Raw genomic sequence first — 18,550 nt, 5'->3', positions numbered from 1 at the left:
CACCTGATTTCAGTAGCCCCTACCACAACAACTGGATCATATTAATCAATTTAGACTGGGACAGTGGAATTCAACTTTTGTTTGCTTTAATTTCTTTATTTTTTTAAAAAAAGTTTTTATTGCGCAGTTGAGAATACAGTAAATTGCATGTAACCAAGAGACACATTAAAAAGACAGGTATCATTGCATTAACTTTCCAGGATTACAAAGCATATATGACACATTCAAGGGTTAATATTGGATATTTACATTTCCCTCTGTAAAGACATCAAGCCAGTTTTCCCATATTTCAAGCCAGTTTTCCCACATTAGTTTAAATTTCTTAGTTTAAATATATTTGTTTAAAATACCTCCATAAAACTACTTGTTTATTTCTTTCATTCAGGGTTGGACTGGGCCTGCGAGACACTGGGAAAAACCCAGCGGGCCCCGGTCCTCATGGGCCCCTGCCAGCTCAGGCCCTCTCCCTAAATCTGCAGAGCCCTTAGAAAAAAGGGTGTGGCGCGGTATGTGCCTGCGTTTACGCATGCGTGCGGGGGGGCCCCGGAAGTGTGGAACATGATGGACCCCCTGTGCAACAGTCCGACCCTGTTTTCATCCAATTTTTGTAATCCAGCTGTACATTAACCCAGTAATAAAAGTTTAAAGTAAGCCCGTCACTAGTCGGTATCTATTGAGGTCATGTAATAAAATCACCTGGTGGTCTAGTGGTGCGGCGGCGTGGACAGCCGCCACGCCGCCGCGCTCCAGTTCCGGCCTCCGGCGCCATCTTAGTTCTCTGGGGCGTGCGCGGCGCGCCTGCGCGCCTCTTAAAGGTACAGGCGCGCTGGCGCGATTACGCCAGCGCGCATTGGCGCACTTTTTGGCGCGAAATTTGGAGGTATTTAAGGCCCATTCTTACTCCCAGCCAGTGCCCGTGATAGAACTTGTTTCTTGTGGTTCCTGAGCCTTGTGCGTTTGATCTGTTCTGAATCTAGTCTTGATTACCCGTGTTTGACCCAGCCTGTTCCTGACTATTCTGCATTCTGTATCCTGACCCTTGCCTGCCTACGACAACTCTTCCTGCTTAACCCCTTGATTGACAACCCTGTTTGACCCTTGCCTGCCTGACAATTCTTGATATCTGCCTGCCTCGACCCAGCCTGTCTGACGATTCTCTAGCCTGCTCCATTTGTACCGTGACCTTCGGCCTAAAGACTCTGCTAACAGCTGTGCCCCTTCGCCAGCCAGAACATCTTGCCTTGCACCCCTCGTTAAGTCCAGGTGGCACCCAAGTAAGCTGAGGGCTCCTCCCGAAGCCCAACGGTGGTCACACTACTGGTGAAGCCGAGCCGAGACCAGGGTGCTTGGCATTTGTTCTGGTATCAGGAGCCGGTCGTGACAGGTCATAGTATTCAGATGTATATACTGGCATGACTCAACAGAGCATGTGTGTGGTGTCATATTTTTCCTTGAATTATCCCTTATAACGGTCTAGATACCAAAGTGCATGTCTGATGCTGTGCCATTGGGTAGTCTGTTTTGCATTTTCCCAGCTTTTGCTGCAGCACAAGCACAAATCTTGTGGCTAATCAAAAACACGAGAGGCTCAAGGAACACAGACATACTGTCTTAGTTATGTGTTTTATGATTTCTTTTTTTTTTTAGAGTCTGCAAAGATTGTGGCAGGACATTCTGGCAGCTCATCCTTCAAGAAAATCTATTATCTCCACATTAACAATTGACTATGCCTGCTCCTGTGGGACAAGATTTAGCAATTTACAAGGAACTAGGTGCATGGTTGTCAGAAAGGATCTGTACTAATTATCTGTCTTTCAGTAGATGTCAGTCAATTTCTATACACTTTGTAAAATTAACTCAAGATTCTCAGCCATGGTCAGTGCAATACAGCACAACTCTATATTTTTCTCTTCTAATCTTAAATACCAGCCACTGTATGAAATATATCCAACTCTGTCCTGCTAATGTGGGTTCCTATTGGATTATTTTCAGTTAGATGCTTTGTCCTTTCTTAGACGGCAACCAGTCCTGTCTGTAAAAGGTATGTTGGTCCCTGAGTGACTGTGCAGACTTGATTTTTATTGTGTTCCTTATTGCATGGCATTTTATAACTGGTCATACCCTGGGTGGGTTTAATGTAGAATAATGACAAATAGTTTATTGGAATGATCATATCATCACTCCAACTGTCACATATTGTGCTCTATAAAGCAAGATGCATGAGCTAACGTAGAGTGACACCTTGGGCTGTAAGCTGCCTGTTGTGAAATTGCCTATTCACTAAAAAGTCGTCTGAAGTTTCGCCAAAGAATCTTCCTGAGTAAGCTGAGCAAACTGATTAGTAGATTTGTTATACAGGTATATCAATCAGATAAAAGATCTTTATAGTCAATATACTTGTTACAGTATGTTGAAATTTCCGTTTCACCCAGACCCCCCCCCCAAGGTGCAGACATAAAACCAATTTATTTAGAATTACATAATAAATCCTTCGCTTTTTTGAAAGAGGAGATTACATTACTATGTTCTACTACCACATTCCTTACAGACATACAAAATACATTTCTCTAAACCCACCCCTCCCAACTCCTAAAGTTTTTACTTTAACAAATACCCCAAAAAAAAAACAAGTGACATGAACCTTAGGATCCATAATCCAGAAAGCTCAGAATTACAGGTCGTCTATGTCTCATAGACTCTATTTTAATCAAATAACGATTTCCTTTTTTTAGAACAGTAACTTGTACTTGATCCCAAGGGGTATAGTTATTAAAAAGTGAAGTTAGAGATCACCACAGTCCTCTATAGTGAAATACCGCCTCTCTCCATTCATTTCTATGGGATTTTTAAAAGAGTATTTATCAATGGGTGAAAGTGAAAGTTCACCCTTTGACAAATACGCATTTCAAAAATCCCATAGAAATTAATGGAGAGAGGTGGGATTTCACTCTAGCAGACTATTTTTTTTTTTTCTGTAATAATAGAACAGTAACTTGTACTTGATCCCAAGGGGTATAGTTATTAAAAAGTGAAGTTAGAGATCACCACAGTCCTCTATAGTGAAATACCGCCTCTCTCCATTCATTTCTATGGGATTTTTAAAAGAGTATTTATCAATGGGTGAAAGTGAAAGTTCACCCTTTGACAAATACACATTTCAAAAATCCCATAGAAATTAATGGAGAGAGGCGGGATTTCACTCTAGCAGACTATTTATCAATCGGTGAAAGTGAAAGTTCACCCTTTGACAAATACGCATTTCAAAAATCCCATAGAAATGAATGGAGAGAGGCGGGATTTCACTCTAGCAGACTGTGGTGATCTCTAACTTCACTCTTTGATAAATGTACCCCTAAGGTATAATTAGTCCTTTTTAAGGGGTATTTTTATAAAAAAGTGAAGTTAGAGATGGCCGCAGCCTGCTCGAGTGAAATACCGTCTCTCTCCATTCATTTCTATGGGATTTTGAAAGGCGTATTTATCAAATTTACTTTCACTTTCACCCTTTGATAAATACGCCTTTAAAAATCCCATAGAAATGAATGGAAAGAGGCGGTATTTCACGCTAGCAGACTGTGGTGATCTCTAACTTCACTCTTTGATAAATATACTCCTAAATGCAAAAGAATCCTTTTGAGTTTATTTAATGTTTAAATTATTTTTGCAGACAAAGCATGGGGATCCAAATTATGGAAAAATCCCTTATTTGGAAAACGACAAGTCCCAAGCATTCTGGATAACAGGTCCTATGCCTGTATATGTTTCCAAATGTTTTGGTGATGAGGATTTCATAAATATTGTGCTGTGGGGTCAAGTAATTTCTATCTAATAAATTGTCCCCATAATCACCAACTTAGTGAGGTACTAATTAAAACTTATTTTTGGATTATATTCCTGCTCCATACTCCTTCCTTTTCCTTTAGTTTTGTTTACTTTTTACATTGAATATATGTAACTCCCTCTTTAGCCATCTCTTCCACCCTCTGTCCATTTGTTTCTGGCTAACAGCCAGTTTCTGATCTTTTCCACATGTTTCTAGTTTTTTTTTTTTTGACTCTGCATAAGTGGCAGTTTTTTTTCTCTACCGACAACCCCTCTCCCACTTTCCACTCCCCCCACCACACACAAAGCTCTCTCCCCCTGCCTGGCAGTCTTGGGCTGTACCTACACACACATTTCTGTCTCTCCCTGGACATAGATCTGTTGTCGGAAGGGAAGACACACAGAGCTAAGTGCTGGAGCAGCAAGACTGCAGGATGAAAAGTTGGGTAAGTACAGAAAACTTGGAGACACTTGGGAAAATATTGCTGTAAACTGACCAATTCATACTGTTTAATCAATGCTTACCTCCTTATTCTTTAGGTTTTGTTTAGGTTAGGACTGTGGCCTGTTCTAGTGGGGGTGTAACTGCTGCCTTTCTTAAAAGAGAACTAGATTTTGTAGTACGTCTCATTCCTAGTCTTCAGGCGCATAAATCAGTTTTACTGTTCTTGCTCAGCCTTTCTGGTTTCCAAACTTTCCTATTTCCTTACATAGAACACATTTCAAATGTCTTACATACACCATAATTTTCTTATTGATTTACCGTTTGTCTGAAACACAGATTTTTTATGTAGTTTCTTCAGGGACGAATGAATTTGAGAAACTGGTCTTACATCTCTACTGAGCTCTTTTCCATGAGACTACTTTCTATTTAACAGACTCATCTCCCATGCGGTGTTTAAGGGGCCGATTCATCAAGGGTCGAATATAGAGGGTTAATTAACCCTCGAGATTCGACTAGGAACTAAAATCCTTCGACTTCGAATATCGAAGTCGAAGGATTTAGCGCAGATAGTACGATCGTATGATCGAAGGATTATTCCTTCGATCGAACGATTAAATCCTTCTAATCGAACGATTCGAAGGATTTAAATCCAACGATCGAAGGAATATCCTTCGATCAAAAAAACTTAGGAAAGCCTATGGGGACCTTCCCCATAGGCTAACATTGACTTCGGTAGCTTTTAGCTGCCGAACTAGGGGGTTGAATTTTTTTTTAAAGAGACAGTACTTTGACTATCGAATGGTCGAATAGTCGAACGATTTTTACTTCGAATCCTTCGATAGTCGTAGTCGAAGGTCGAAGTAGCCCATTCGATGGTCGAAGTAGCCCATTCGATGGTCGAAGTAGCCCAAAAAAACTTCGAAATTCGAAGCTTTTTACCTTCGAATCCTTCACTAGAAGTTAATGAATCGGCCCCTAACTGTGTGTATCTGGCAAACCAACAATTCTAAATGTTTTATTGAGTGAATGTTATTAATGTAAAACTAAAGAGTTAAGGCCCCCATAGATGCAAAGATTTTTAGTTGGTGAATGATCGATTTCAGTGCAATCCGACCAATCCATCAAATTATCGTGAAGTTAGTGGGAATCGAACAATCGTGCATCTTACGATTTTTCGTCCGACATCTGTCAGAAAATTGATCGGCCAGGTTAAAAAAAATATATTGTCCCAGTGCAGGCCAAGCAGGCAGCTACCCTCAGTTTTCCTGGCAATATTGCTTGAAATGGTCTTTTTAGTTGATGGACAAATCATACATTTAAACAATCATTTCAAGATAATCGTGGTCTCACGATAATGAAAAGATCTTTTAAAAATCTTTACATCTATGGCCAGCTTAACAGTGTATGCAGAGACGACAAGAGTTCTCAGAAATGCTGTGTATATTTTTATGTTGAATAGTTTTGTGCTGCTGTTAATGGATGAAGGGGCAGACATGTTGGCTGTCTGCCTTCTATTTCTATTTGCATTCAGTGTTGATTTAGTTTACTAATTTTCCCCAAGATGCACATTTGATCAAAACAAAGCCTTTTTCCCATGTAACATTTAGAAGTGTTTTAATGCATTGCTAGGAAGTCCCATCCTAGGAGAAGGGTTTTGGAAGCAGTGCAAGGCTAATTACAGTATAAATAAAGTACGATAGAAGTGCTTCTGATCTAGCTAAAAATGGCTACGAACATCCAAAAGTAATTCATTCTCACCAAGTGCATACATTCTATCATTACATTCTATAAGCTAATTTAAAACTGTCCTGGGAACTGGTTTAAAAAAGGGGGTCTTATTGAAGAGAGTTAAAGGTTTTGAGCATTGACTGTGCTTTTCCTCAGGGTTGATTTGTACTTGAGGAAAATCCCAGTAAGTGCTTAAAACATTGGACTCTCATCAAGAAAAACTTTTTTTTGCAACAGTCCACATTTAAAGGGATACTGTCATGGGAAAAACCTTTTTTTCAAAATGAATCAGTTAATAGTGCTGCTCCAGCAGAATTCTGCACTGAAATCCATTTCTCAAAAGAGCAAACAGATTTTTTTATATTCAATTTTGAAATCTGACATGGGGCTAGACATTTTGTCAATTTCCCAGCTGCCCCTGGTCATGTGACTTGTGCCTGCACTTTAGGAGAGAAATGCTTTATGGCAGGTTGCTGTTTTTCCTTCTTAATGTAACTGAATGTGTCTCAGTGGGACATGGGTTTTTACTATTGAGTGCTGTTCTTAGATCTACCAGGCAGCTGTAATCTTGTGTTAGGGAGCTGCTATCTGGTTACTTTCCCATTGTTCTTTTGTTTGGCTGCTGGGGGGGGAAAGGGAGGGGGTGATATCACTCCAACTTGCAGTACAGCAGTAAAGAGTGATTGAAGTTTATCAGAGCACAAGTCACATGACTTGGGGCAGCTGGGAAGTTGACAAAATGTCTAGCCCCATGTCAGATTTCAAAATTGAATATAAAAAAATCTGTTAGCTCTTTTGAGAAATGGATTTCAGTGCAGAATTCTGCTAGAGCAGCACTATTAACTGATTCAGTTTGAAAAAAATGTTTTTTCCCATGACAGTTTCCCTTTAAGCATAGCACAATTTTTGGCTTTATGCATGTTTATTACCTGCACCTGGAATGGTTGTTTTATAGATTATGGGTAGTGCTCTTCCTTGTGTATATATATACAATTATACGTAATATGAACGTACCCACAAGTCTGAGTGTTCTAAAAGTAAGTTGCATGTGCAATGGAAGTAACTCAAGGCGGGTGGTAATTCACGTTTCCCTTGCTTTAATCTGCCCTTTATTTTGAATAAGCATTAAGGGGTGAGATTGTATGCCCCTAGTGTCACACATGGTATACTAAAGGCAAGGTGCCTTCCACCTTGCCTTTAGTATGCACTAATAGGCACAGTATTTGCACAGTCAGTGCACACGTGGATTGGATTTTTGTACAAAAATGCAAATGGCAGAGAATATAGCATGTGTGACACCAGTTTAAGGGATGCCAAATCATGCCCCTCAGTGCACATTAAAGAAATACTTTACTCTCTGCACTCTGTACCTTGCGATGGCTAGAAAATCTGGCTTGCGGTGTAACGCAGCCCTGACCTGCGGCTATTTTGCAAATTGCAGGCTCTGCTCTTACTTTTGTGTTTGCATGTTAGAAATGTTGAGATTAAAGTATAATTACATACATTTCCCCCTTATATTCTTTGAAAGTGTTAAGGTTGCCATACACGAATCGGTCTATAGGACCCAAATCGTCATCTTATCTCCCTGTGTATGGGGCGTTCAGATGGGCCTCCTGACCGTTATCTGGCCAAAAATCGGTCAGATATAGATCGGCTGATTTGATTTTCCCCTTTGATTGAGGACCTTATCAGTTAGTTGATGCGGTCCTCGTCCCATCAGAGCCTATTCCCTTCATTGTAATCCGATCGTTTGGCCCTAGAGCCAATCGATTTGTTTAGCCCGATATAACGCTGCCTTTGGTGGGTATATTGGGGAAAGATCCGCTCATTTGGTGACCTTGCCAAAAGAGCAGATCTTATAGTGTATGGCCATCTTTACTAATCTTGCAGTTTTAGTTTTGCCTAAGCTGCCTCTGTCTCAGGCTACGGTCCCTCAACCGTCCTTATCATCTCCCACAAACCTTCTCTAGTGTTATATATACATGTGTGTAATTGTTCTATATTATAGGGTCCTACTGAGGATGTGAGGGGTGCCGCTCATCTGACAGTACAGAAGAGAAAATGGCACCCAGGAGTATTACTGTTTATTTCAGCTTTATTGTGCTCTACAGTCACCTTGGTAACTGGATGTAATAAAGCCCTCTGTGCAAGTGATGTCAGCAAATGTCTTTTACAGGTGAGTTGGTAATGAGCTGTTACTAAAATGATTATAGGATAGTAGCTAGGGATGCACTAATTCACTATTTTAGGATTTGGCCTAATCCCAAATCCTTTGTGAAAAGGAATTGCATATGTAAATTATGGAAATGAGGGGGAAAGAGAAAAAAAGTTTTTGACTTTCTTGTTTGTGTGGAGAAAAGCCATGTGATTTTTTGGAATTGGTTTGGCCAGGCACTTGGATTCCGCTGAATCGGAATCTGCTGAAAAAGGCCCAATCTTGGCCAAATCCCAAACAGAATCCTGAATTTGGTGCATCCCTAATAGTAGCATTATGTACTTAATGCTAGGCAACCTGAGGAGAGCGGGGTGGAGGGACAGAGGGGCGATCGACAGGGGTAGACAAGATGGGAGATGGGAGCAAATGGGAGATGGGAGCAAATACGAACTAGGGGTAGGCAGAATAATCTTGAACAGGCATCTGCCAGCATCAAAACATCGTTAAGCCCTAGCTTGTCATGATCATCACCCTAAATCCAGAACAAGTGCTAGGCTCCCTGGTCGCCTTTCACTTCGGGAGGAGACCTCAGTACAGACTGAGTTCAAGCAAGGTCAGACAGGCAAGGAACAAGATTGGAGAGTTTGGAATAGTCAGGCAGGCTAGGGTCAGGATTGCAGAGTTCAGAAAAGGCAGGCAAGGGTCAAAACCAGAACTAAACAAGTTAGACCTAACAACGGGCAATCACTTAAATATGAAAGTCCCTTTAAATACATTTGAATTTCGCGCCAAAGCGCAATGACGTCATCACAATGGCATGTAAAACCAAGAAGTGCGTGTCACACACGCCATAGGAGAACCAGCAACGAAGGAGAAAGGAACTGCACGGCGGGCGTCTCCACCGGTCACTAGACCACCAGGGTAAGTGTCCCTTACAGTGCCTCATCTGCCTACCACTAGTTCCGGCCCTGTTCCCATCCCTTCCAAAGTAGTCATTTCCAGCAAAATGTTATTTCCAGGGATGTAAATTCGGGGTTATACTGTACTACTAAAAGATTCCGTAATAAGCCAAAACTATGGAATTCAGAAGGAACAAAATTATCAATATTTTCATGCTCTAAACCTTAATTTAATAGGCTCTGAGTCTAAATAATAATAGGGGTGATTAGGACTGTGCTGAACTGAATCACACACAGAGCTGAAGCTGAGGTCATCTCAAAAGGAAGCATGATCAGATTCAAATCAATGGAGCAGGGACACTGAGCAGACCTGCTTCTCTCGGCCTGCACAAATATGCAGGCTGACAACAGCCGGAGCCTTCAGCCTGTATTCCCACAATTCTATAGAGTTCATTAGCAGCCAGTCAAGCCTTGCTATCTTTTTTTAACTTGTAGTAGACTGTCCAAAACTAACTGCTTATTAGTTGGTATTAACAGTTGTGCATGAGCTAATTAGTACCTATGTTTCAGATTGTAAATTAGCCCTTATGCCTTATCTTCTCTTTATTATGCAGGAACTCTGTCAGTGCCAAGCCATAGAAGGAAACTGCTCCTGCTGTCCTGAGTGTATGTTGTGCATGGGGAACCTGTGGGATCAGTGTTGTGACTGTGTTGGTAAGATGGTTTCATCCTGGCACACACATACACACACACGTTACTCTTTCACAGCTCTGTGCCAGTAATTTACAGCATAATCCCTCTTTGATCTATTTCAGTTCCTGGCAAGGCATGGTTTGCTCTGGAAATTAATGTGTCATCTAGAAAGAAGGAATAATATTTAGTCAGGAAGTGGAAAGATTTTTTTTTAAAAGCTGTACAGGTTGTTGGAACATAGAAATTAAGGACAGAAGGACCATTTATGCAAGGAAAAAAAGAAATGCTCATCTAAGCCTATATTTAATCATAACAAATAAGTGTTTGATCTATCAAAATGTAAATTTTAATTAATTAAAATAAAGTGTTTTAATAAATGAAAACTCACCCACATTCTATTCATTCCTATGGATTTTTTGGAAACGTATTTATCAAATGGTAAGTTCTAAATTTCACCCAATGATAAAAATGCTTCTAAAAACTCCATAGGAATGAATAGAACAGGGGTGACTTTTTATTTATTAAAATTAAAGGAAAACTATACCCCCAAAATGTACACTTAAGCAACAGATAGTTCATATCATATTAAGTGGCATATTAAAGAATCTTACCAAACTGGAATATATATTTAAGTAAATATTGCCCTTTTACATCTCTTGCCTTGAGCCACCATTTCGTGATGGTCTCTGTGCTGCCTCAGAGATCACCTGACCAGAAATAATTCAACTCTAACTGTAACAGGAAGAAGTGTTGAAGCAAAAGACACAACTCTGTCTGTTAATTGGCTCATGTGACTTAACACGTAGGGTTTGTTGGTATGTTTGTGAGTACAGTGAATCCTATGATCCCAGGGGACGGCCCTTATTTTTTAAAATGGCAATTTTCTATTTATGATTACCCAATGGCACATACTACTAGAAAAGTATATTATTATGAAAATGGTTTATTTACATGAAGCAGGATTTTACATATGAGCTGTTTTATGCAATATCTTTTTATAGAGACCTACATTGTTTGGGGGGTATAGTTTTCCTTTAAACTAACATTTTGATAAATCTGCCCCGTAATGTGAGGAAATCGGAGATTTTTCTATAAAATACAAGTGCTACAGTTTGTGTTCTATTTGGACAATATGTTTGTGAAGATTCTCATTCATCTAGGTCATGGTATAGCTATAGAAATCAACTGGACTTTCTGTGTTTTTTTTTTCCTTGAAGACGTTTCACCAGTCATCCAACTGGCTTTCTCAATTCAGAATAACTTGTAAATCTTCCTTTTAGAATAAATCCTCTGGAATGTTGGTCCAATCAGCACAATCTGTTTATCATAATCCACAAGCATGTCATGAAGTTACAGTAGGTGTTGATTGTTTTAACATGATTGGAGCTTTGAGGTGTTATTAAAGCTTCCAGGGAGAAGTGCCAAAACAGCAATGTATGTGGCAGACAATAGATGTTGCACCACCCGCCTCTTTTCAAACTTGGTTTTTCAGTTTTTACTTATTTGGCTTCTTTAACACCTCTTTTGAACCAGTCACTCTCCTGGTCTAGAATCTGGATTTGGTAGTCTTTAAACGTGTGTCCTTTTTCGTTTAGATGTAGGTACACGGCTAAGTCCTGACAAGAGGAGCGGAGTCAGCGGACTCTTCTGTGCTGCGCCATACGCTGGTGTAACTGTTGTTTTTATTTCTCCCAAATACAAATCAGAACACTCCTCACTGCACTGCATACACAATGTTACTCTTCTTGTGCTTTGGGGTTGGGTCTTTTGGGTGAACTAGTTGCTGCATCAGTGTGTTGCTGGGATTAAAGCAGATGCAGTGGTGTTACTTAAAAATCCTTCTAAGTTTTTCTGACACCCCAGCTACATATGGGAGGACCAAGTTCTTTCTCCTGTCCTGTTTTCCACCTTCACCAGTAATCTACTAGTAGTCCACTAGTTTGTGATCTAGTGGACGGTGGGAGTCAAACAACAGGTACTGGTCTGTGTGGGTAGGTTTCCTGTAGACCTCTATTTCCAGCTTTCCACCCTCTCTGACTCTTACCAAACAGTCCAAAAAACCAGTGTGTTATCTTGCACATCTTCTTGTGTAAACCTGGTGGTCCACTGTGTTGATGTGCTCAGTGAAAGTCTGTAACTCCTGTTTGTGTATTTTAACCCATGTGTCATCCACATAACGAAACCAATGACTGGGAGTGATTCCTTTGAAGGTATCCAGTGCCTTTCTTTTCACTTCCTCCATGTACAAGTTTGCCACAAGGGGCGAAACTGACAATCCCATGGCACAACCATGCTTCTGCCTGTCGAAAGGAAGATTTACAAGCCAGTTGGATAACTGGTGAAACGTCTTCAAGGAAAAAAACACAGCAAATTGATTTGACTTATTTCTATAGATATTCTATTTGGACAGTTGTTAATAATGTAGGATTGGAAGGAACAATTAGCACAGGTACTGCATATGCTGATGTACCTGCAAGACTGTATGGTAGTTCTTTTTCAGGGACTCAAACACCTGCAAATAAATCTAACTTGAAACTTTAGTTCCCTTATAAAAAAAAATACAATGCACCCAAAATGAATGTGTCTAGTTCTATTAATTGTGAGTTATATGGGATCCTTTTTGATAAAGTCCTATTTTATTTTGCAACATTGCTAATGTAATCGATGTCTGGTCATATGTACAATTATATTGCCATTGTCCAACAAATAATTCAAGCTGCAAGTTACAATCTCGGTACTTGGCAAATAACAGTGACGTAACTAGATGTTACTTGGCCCCACAACAAAATAATTTTAGGGCCACCAAAATATCCAGAGGTTGTCCTGTTTTACCAATATATATTACTCATTAACTAGGGCATCATGGGGCCCTTTTATCTCATGGGCAGGTGCAGGGTCTCTTTCCTCTGTCCCAGGCACCTAATATAGTTCTTCCCATCATTGTCCCAGGATTATGCAGCAAAAATAAGGAAAGCAGGAAACATTCAGCTCGGCGAAGCTCATTGGAAGAGCTGCCTGTGCCTGTCCCCTCTTTATTCCGAGCTGTGAGTTCCATGCAAGAAGGAGAGTCAGCCCTTGGATGGACATCTCATTCCCTTCCAATTAGGGAGGAGCTGGCACAGAGCACTCACATGGACCATATCTTGCTAGGAGCACATTCAGGTTTGTTGACAAAGTTCATTTTGCAACACACTTAAAGTGACACTACAAATATTATTTTCAAAATATTAATATACATTAAAAGTTACCTATAGGTCAGGTTGATCGTTTTTCGCTGATAGTTCTGCTTTTGTAAGTGATTGTCACTTGTCACTTGAATTTAGGGAGTTTCTTAGTCAATATTTGGTCAATATTATTGACCAAATTCACGAATATCAAAAAAGGGTATATACTGCCTCTTTAGGCATACTTTTAGCATGAGACTATGGACAGACTATGAATAGGAGAGGGTCTGAATAGAAAGACAAGTAATAAAAAGTAACAATAACACTAAATTTGTAGCCTCACAGAGCATTTCTTTTTGTTGTTGTTGTTTTTTGATATATCAGCCATAGCCTGCATTCACAGCTGATGTGGTATTTGGGTGATGGGATCTTCTAAACTGCATGATTGATATATGAGCAGAAAATTGTAATGAATCCATTTTGTACAGTAGATTAATGGGGAAGTTGCTCTTGCAGTATAGTATTTCTTTTCTTGCAAGCATATTATTTTAAGTGTTCAATGCCCCCTGGTCCTGCTCAGTTCTCTTGAGTATAGTCCTTTGAGATCTTGCATAAACTAGCAAGCTGTAAAACACAATAAAAACAAGGCTATAACAGGCAGAAGAAAAGGAGTGAGAGATGGATGTGTATATAGAAATACAGTTGCTAAATGGATCAGAACTTAACAGTATTCTGTCTTTCTCGTTCACTATAGTTGTAACTGCTTCACCCCTGACAAATACATCTGATTTCTGCACAGTGTTGTACTTTAACTCTTGCATGTCCATGAGACGCTGCCATCAGTCCTGTGAATCTGTTGGATCAACCAAGTATCGTTGGTTTCACAATGGCTGCTGTCAGTGTGTGGGACCAGACTGTCATGGATATGGAAGCAAAGAACCTATTTGTCGGCAATGCCAGACCAAAGAGATGATGTCAGAAGGGAAAAGAGAGAGGGCTACAGTATGAGATGAACCTAGAATCACCATTGGATGAAAGCCAAGAGGAACAAATATACTATACTCAATTGCCTAAAACATACTTCATGCAAAATAATGTGTGTATCCTACATACATAGCACGGCATATACAAGGTGTCTGCCATTTTTATTAAAAATTGTGTAGTCAATACAGGCAAGCCTTCCTGCCGAAGCTCCAAAGCTTATTGGACCATGAATGCTAGCCTGTACAACCAAAATTTGCTACATAGCACTGTTTATTATGTAGCTCTAGTATCACACTGGCATGCAGGCCTGGTTCATTTGGTTGCTGGATTCATGGAGAAATAATAAAAATTCCTAAATCTGATATCAAAAGTTTTCTGTTGTCAGTAACTCCCAAAGCTCTCTGCACTGCAGTATATGGGGGAATATAAGCACTGACTTTGCACACTCACAAGAACATGTTTATACATTAATGTTAACAAAAAACAAAAAAAGTTCAGAATTATTCTGTATCTTTGGAGTTGCCCTAACACATAATGCACACACAAACTGGGCATCAATAGGGAACTAATCTATCAAAATGAACCCGCAACGCACAGCTTTATAACTATGCAACAAAACAACGACTTCTATTTGGGGATCAGGAGTAAGTTTACACTGTGCCTGCTGGGATGCTTAAGGTGTACACAATTGCAAATTGTGGACTAGTTGTCATAAAGAATTAATTATATATAGTCACTGCACAGTCAATGCTTACGAAGAACAAAAAAAAGTTCAGAATTATTCTATATCTTTGGAGTTGCCCTAACACATAATGCACACACAAATTGGGCATCAATACGGTATGTATTTTTGAAACAGACATACATCAATCCTACATTGAAAGAAAAGCATGATGGTCTGCCTCAGACTCATAGGGACCATTTCCCAACCCAACGTATGCTTGCAGAGTCATTCAACCACTTACTGGTGTAGGGCCCCTGTGGCTTGCTAAACGGTTTTGTTTCTCTCATTACCTTTTGTATGGTTTCCTTCTGATGACTTTACAATACACATGTTTTTCTAAGCAATGCTGCACAGTAAACAACTACTCCTGTACCAGCTTACATTTCATGGGTCAGGTAATGAGGGGCCCAGAACTAGGGGTAGGCAGAAGAGGCACATGTCTAGGGCACAACAGAAGAGGGCACCATGCAGGTCTGGACTGTGGCTCAAAACAGACCTTGGCATTTCAAGCACACAGTGGCCCAACCAATGCCTTACTAGCCCACTCCACAGTGACTGCCTATGACATCTTACAGCAGCCCCTCTGGCATTTGCCACAACTCGCATATTGCCAGTCTGGACCTGGCACCATGAATGTACCTCCTTTGTATGCTTCCCCTAGTTTTGGCTTGTTAGAAAGTCTGTGTCTTTGGGTGCGATTTGCATGCACATTCTGGTGGTAGTGAGGCAGTTCACACATGGTTCGGAGTGTTAGGGTGGGTGTTTGCATTGGACACCCTTATCCTTAGGCTTGGCACTAAATGACAAGGGAGTTTTGCTTTATGAAATTAACCAGTATACAAGCAGTTGTATCATAGATTGTTCTGAATGTTAAGATTGCAAGAAGGATCTTGTACTTAATTACTATTATTTTATTTTTTTAATAGCATAATATTATAGGCCCACCATGTGTTATATTTTTGCCAATCCAAGGGCATCACTTTGCCTTTCCAAATTAGCCAAAACTTGGCTTGTGAGGAAATTTTAGGCTTCTTGAAAAAAGTGAAGCAATGCGTATATCTTCTTACTGAAAATGTACATTATTACATCTCTTTTTGTAGTTCATATATATAGAAGTAATGTTAACAGATTAAAATAAATATCAGTGGCACTTCTGATACATGCTCATTGCTGGGCTAAACTGGTAGCATTAACACTGGCAGTAAGAGGACCTCATCAGCATTTAAGACAGACTGGATTATAAATATAGGAATTAGGGAGGCCCGTTTGTAGCAATTGTTATGTATTTCTACATGTTGCCATTTATACCCGTTCAGCAACACATTCAGTATTATTAACTCGTTTAGCTAATTCCGCTTGGGACTAATGCTCTGGTCTTTATTTGACTCAGCTCAAGTTTTATCCTTTTTACTGTTATCGGATTGATTACCGGTTTATGTCTATGTTTAAGGGTCAGCCCTGACCCTTAAACCGGTAATCAATCCGCTCAGATTCGGGGAGATTAGTCGCCCGGGACAAATCTCCTCTTCTTTGGGGCGACTAATCTCCCCGAACTGCCTCCCGCCGGCTAGAGTGAAAATCACTGGCAGGATGGCACTCGGAGCGCTTCGTTTGAAACTTCGGGTGACTTCAGAAAATGAAGCGCCATCCCGCTGGTGATTTACAATTTAGCCGGCAGGAGGCAGTTCGGAGAGATTAGATACCGCAAAGAAGAGGAGATTTGTCGCCAGGTGACCTGTGCCCTGACCCTAAACACCCTGTGTCCTGTTAGGCCAGAACATTGTCTGATTTGTTCTTTTACTACTTTATTTAATCTGAATGGTTAGTTGCAGGTTGAACAGGGCTGCCATCAGGGGGGGACAGGGGGTACAAGAGTCCCGGCAGTGCTGCACTTTTGAAATAGCCGGGCCCCCTTGAGAGCTCCAAAGCCCTGTGGCCATTTTTGAAGTTCTGAACAGCCAGACTCAGTGGACCCAAAGCCACGAAAACAGCCGAAGCGGCGTAAAGACCGAAGCCACAAAAACAGCCGAGATTGAAGTCCTGAAGTGGTGAAAAAACCCTAAGTCACGAAAGGAGGCAAAGTTGAAGTCCTGAAGGCACGAGTTCAATTCTACTGAACACCAATTTGTGTTTTTTTTTTTTTTTAATCCCCTGACCACCAATGTATTATTTTAATATTTATAGGCCCTTGCTACCAATGTTTTTCTAAAAAATATTTTTTGGGGCCCCAATTTTTTTAACTTGTAAGGGGGGGCCTGGCACCAGTTTTTTTTAAAAAAAAAATTTGGTGGCCCTAAATTTTTTTAACTTGTAAGGGGGCCCTGGCACCAATATTTTTTTTAAAAATATTTATTGGGGCCCCCAATTTTTTTTAACTTGTAAGGGAGGCCCTGACGCCAATGCTTTTTTAAAAGAAACTTTTATGGGGGCCCTGGCGCAATGGTTTTTTTTTTTACTTATAAGGGGACCCTGACCATCAATAGCTTTTTATAACTGGAGTGTGGGGGGGTTACTTTTTTAGAGCTGATGTTTGTGTGGTCTTTTAACTGTGATGTGGAGTGGGATCTGGGGCGGGGCTTGGGCGCCAGTGTGGGCAGGGCCCAGGGGCACAGAAAATGTTGTTGTACGGGGCCCCATGATTTCTAATGGGCGCCCTGAGGTTGAAGATTATGACGTACGATCGTTTGTTGGATTTAAGGCTAATATCCGCACTTTACACATTACATTGTTACTCCTTTGATGAAAGGCTCAGGGAGGGGGATGCAGGAGGAGGATGGAGCTGTGCTCGAATGCTATGGCACAGTAAAATGTAGAAGGGAGGCAGTGTTACGCTGGCTGTGCACACAAAAATATAATTGTACAAAAGGACATTTCATACAATTTTCCAAATAATTGTTCTGACAATTTTCGTACCACGGTGATCGATCGATTAGTTGGACGGGTTAAAAAATTTCTGTTGGATAGTGATAATATCGTTGCATGTATTGCCTATCTCACAATATCCAGGACATACAGTAACTTTCATACAATCGTTGTCTGAAAATTAAATGGCCACATGTGCTATTTATCCTACTTTAATCTTACAGTTTAAATCTGAATGTTAGTTTTAGATCGTTGGCATTAAAGTGTATGATTGATATCCGGGTGTTGGCCATACAACAAATACATTCTGAATGTCTACGGCTTTAAAACTGGCTCCTTCACTACCTGGGGCTTGGCTGCCAGGGCCCGCACCCCCTCAGGGCCCCCCGGCAGCTCGCGCGCCACTGACTTCCTCAGTAATTCTGTCCATTTCCGGTTGTATGGAGGGGCGGGGGGCCCGGCTGCATGTCCCGAGCCAGGGCCCACCACCTAGGGTTACCACCTTTTCTAGAAAAAAATACCGGCCTTCCTATGTTTTTTCCCTATACTTAACATTGCAATCATGCAACATTTTTACCGGCCAGGCTGGTAAAATACCGGCCAGGTGGCAACCCTACCGCCACCCTCTAGTTATGTTACTGCACCCAACTACTCAGCGGCGATCCTTGCCTTTATGCCACCTGAGGCGGCCTTCCGTTGCCGCCCCTACCCCTCCTCACGGCGCTCACCTTTTCAGCGCTGGAGGGGGTCGGGGTGGTGCACGTCGCTAGCACTAGAAGAGACAAATTTCTGGGTTGAAAACCGGAGAATTCGGCTCTTAGTTACCAGGAGAAGCATTTTTGCCGCCCCTGGCAACCGGGGGGGGGCACTGCTGCCTGAGGCGAGTGTCTCAACTCGCCTCATTGGTGGAGCGCCCCTGCAACTCCTGCATGAAGACAGAATAAAGAGAAACAAATGCTGAGAGAGGAATAGTGAAGATAAACTCGATTATTTCAGAAATGATGCAGAATATTTAATTGATTGTATTTTCAACGTTTCTTATTTCAATATGCTGAATCTTGAATTAAAATTTCA

The 18,550-nt window shown here is 40.9% G+C and overlaps 1 protein-coding gene across 2 annotated transcripts; it reads left to right on the top strand.

Moving 5' to 3' along the window:
* Positions 1–4,114: 4,114 nt before the first annotated feature.
* Positions 4,115–14,252, top strand: twsg2.L (twisted gastrulation homolog 2 L homeolog). 2 transcript variants are annotated; one of them, XM_018247049.2, is made up of 5 exons: positions 4,115–4,268; positions 8,004–8,171; positions 9,664–9,763; positions 12,692–12,904; positions 13,706–14,252. In XM_018247049.2, exons 1-5 carry the CDS (start codon positions 4,257–4,259, stop codon positions 13,912–13,914), a joined length of 702 nt encoding a protein of 233 aa, XP_018102538.1. In that variant the 5' UTR covers positions 4,115–4,256; the 3' UTR covers positions 13,915–14,252.
* The last annotated feature ends 4,298 nt before the right edge of the window (positions 14,253–18,550 follow it).

This window comes from Xenopus laevis, chromosome 1L, assembly GCF_017654675.1.
Source record: "Xenopus laevis strain J_2021 chromosome 1L, Xenopus_laevis_v10.1, whole genome shotgun sequence".
Classification (NCBI taxonomy): Eukaryota; Metazoa; Chordata; class Amphibia; order Anura; family Pipidae; genus Xenopus; species Xenopus laevis.
This window is presented reverse-complemented; position numbering and strand designations above follow the sequence as displayed.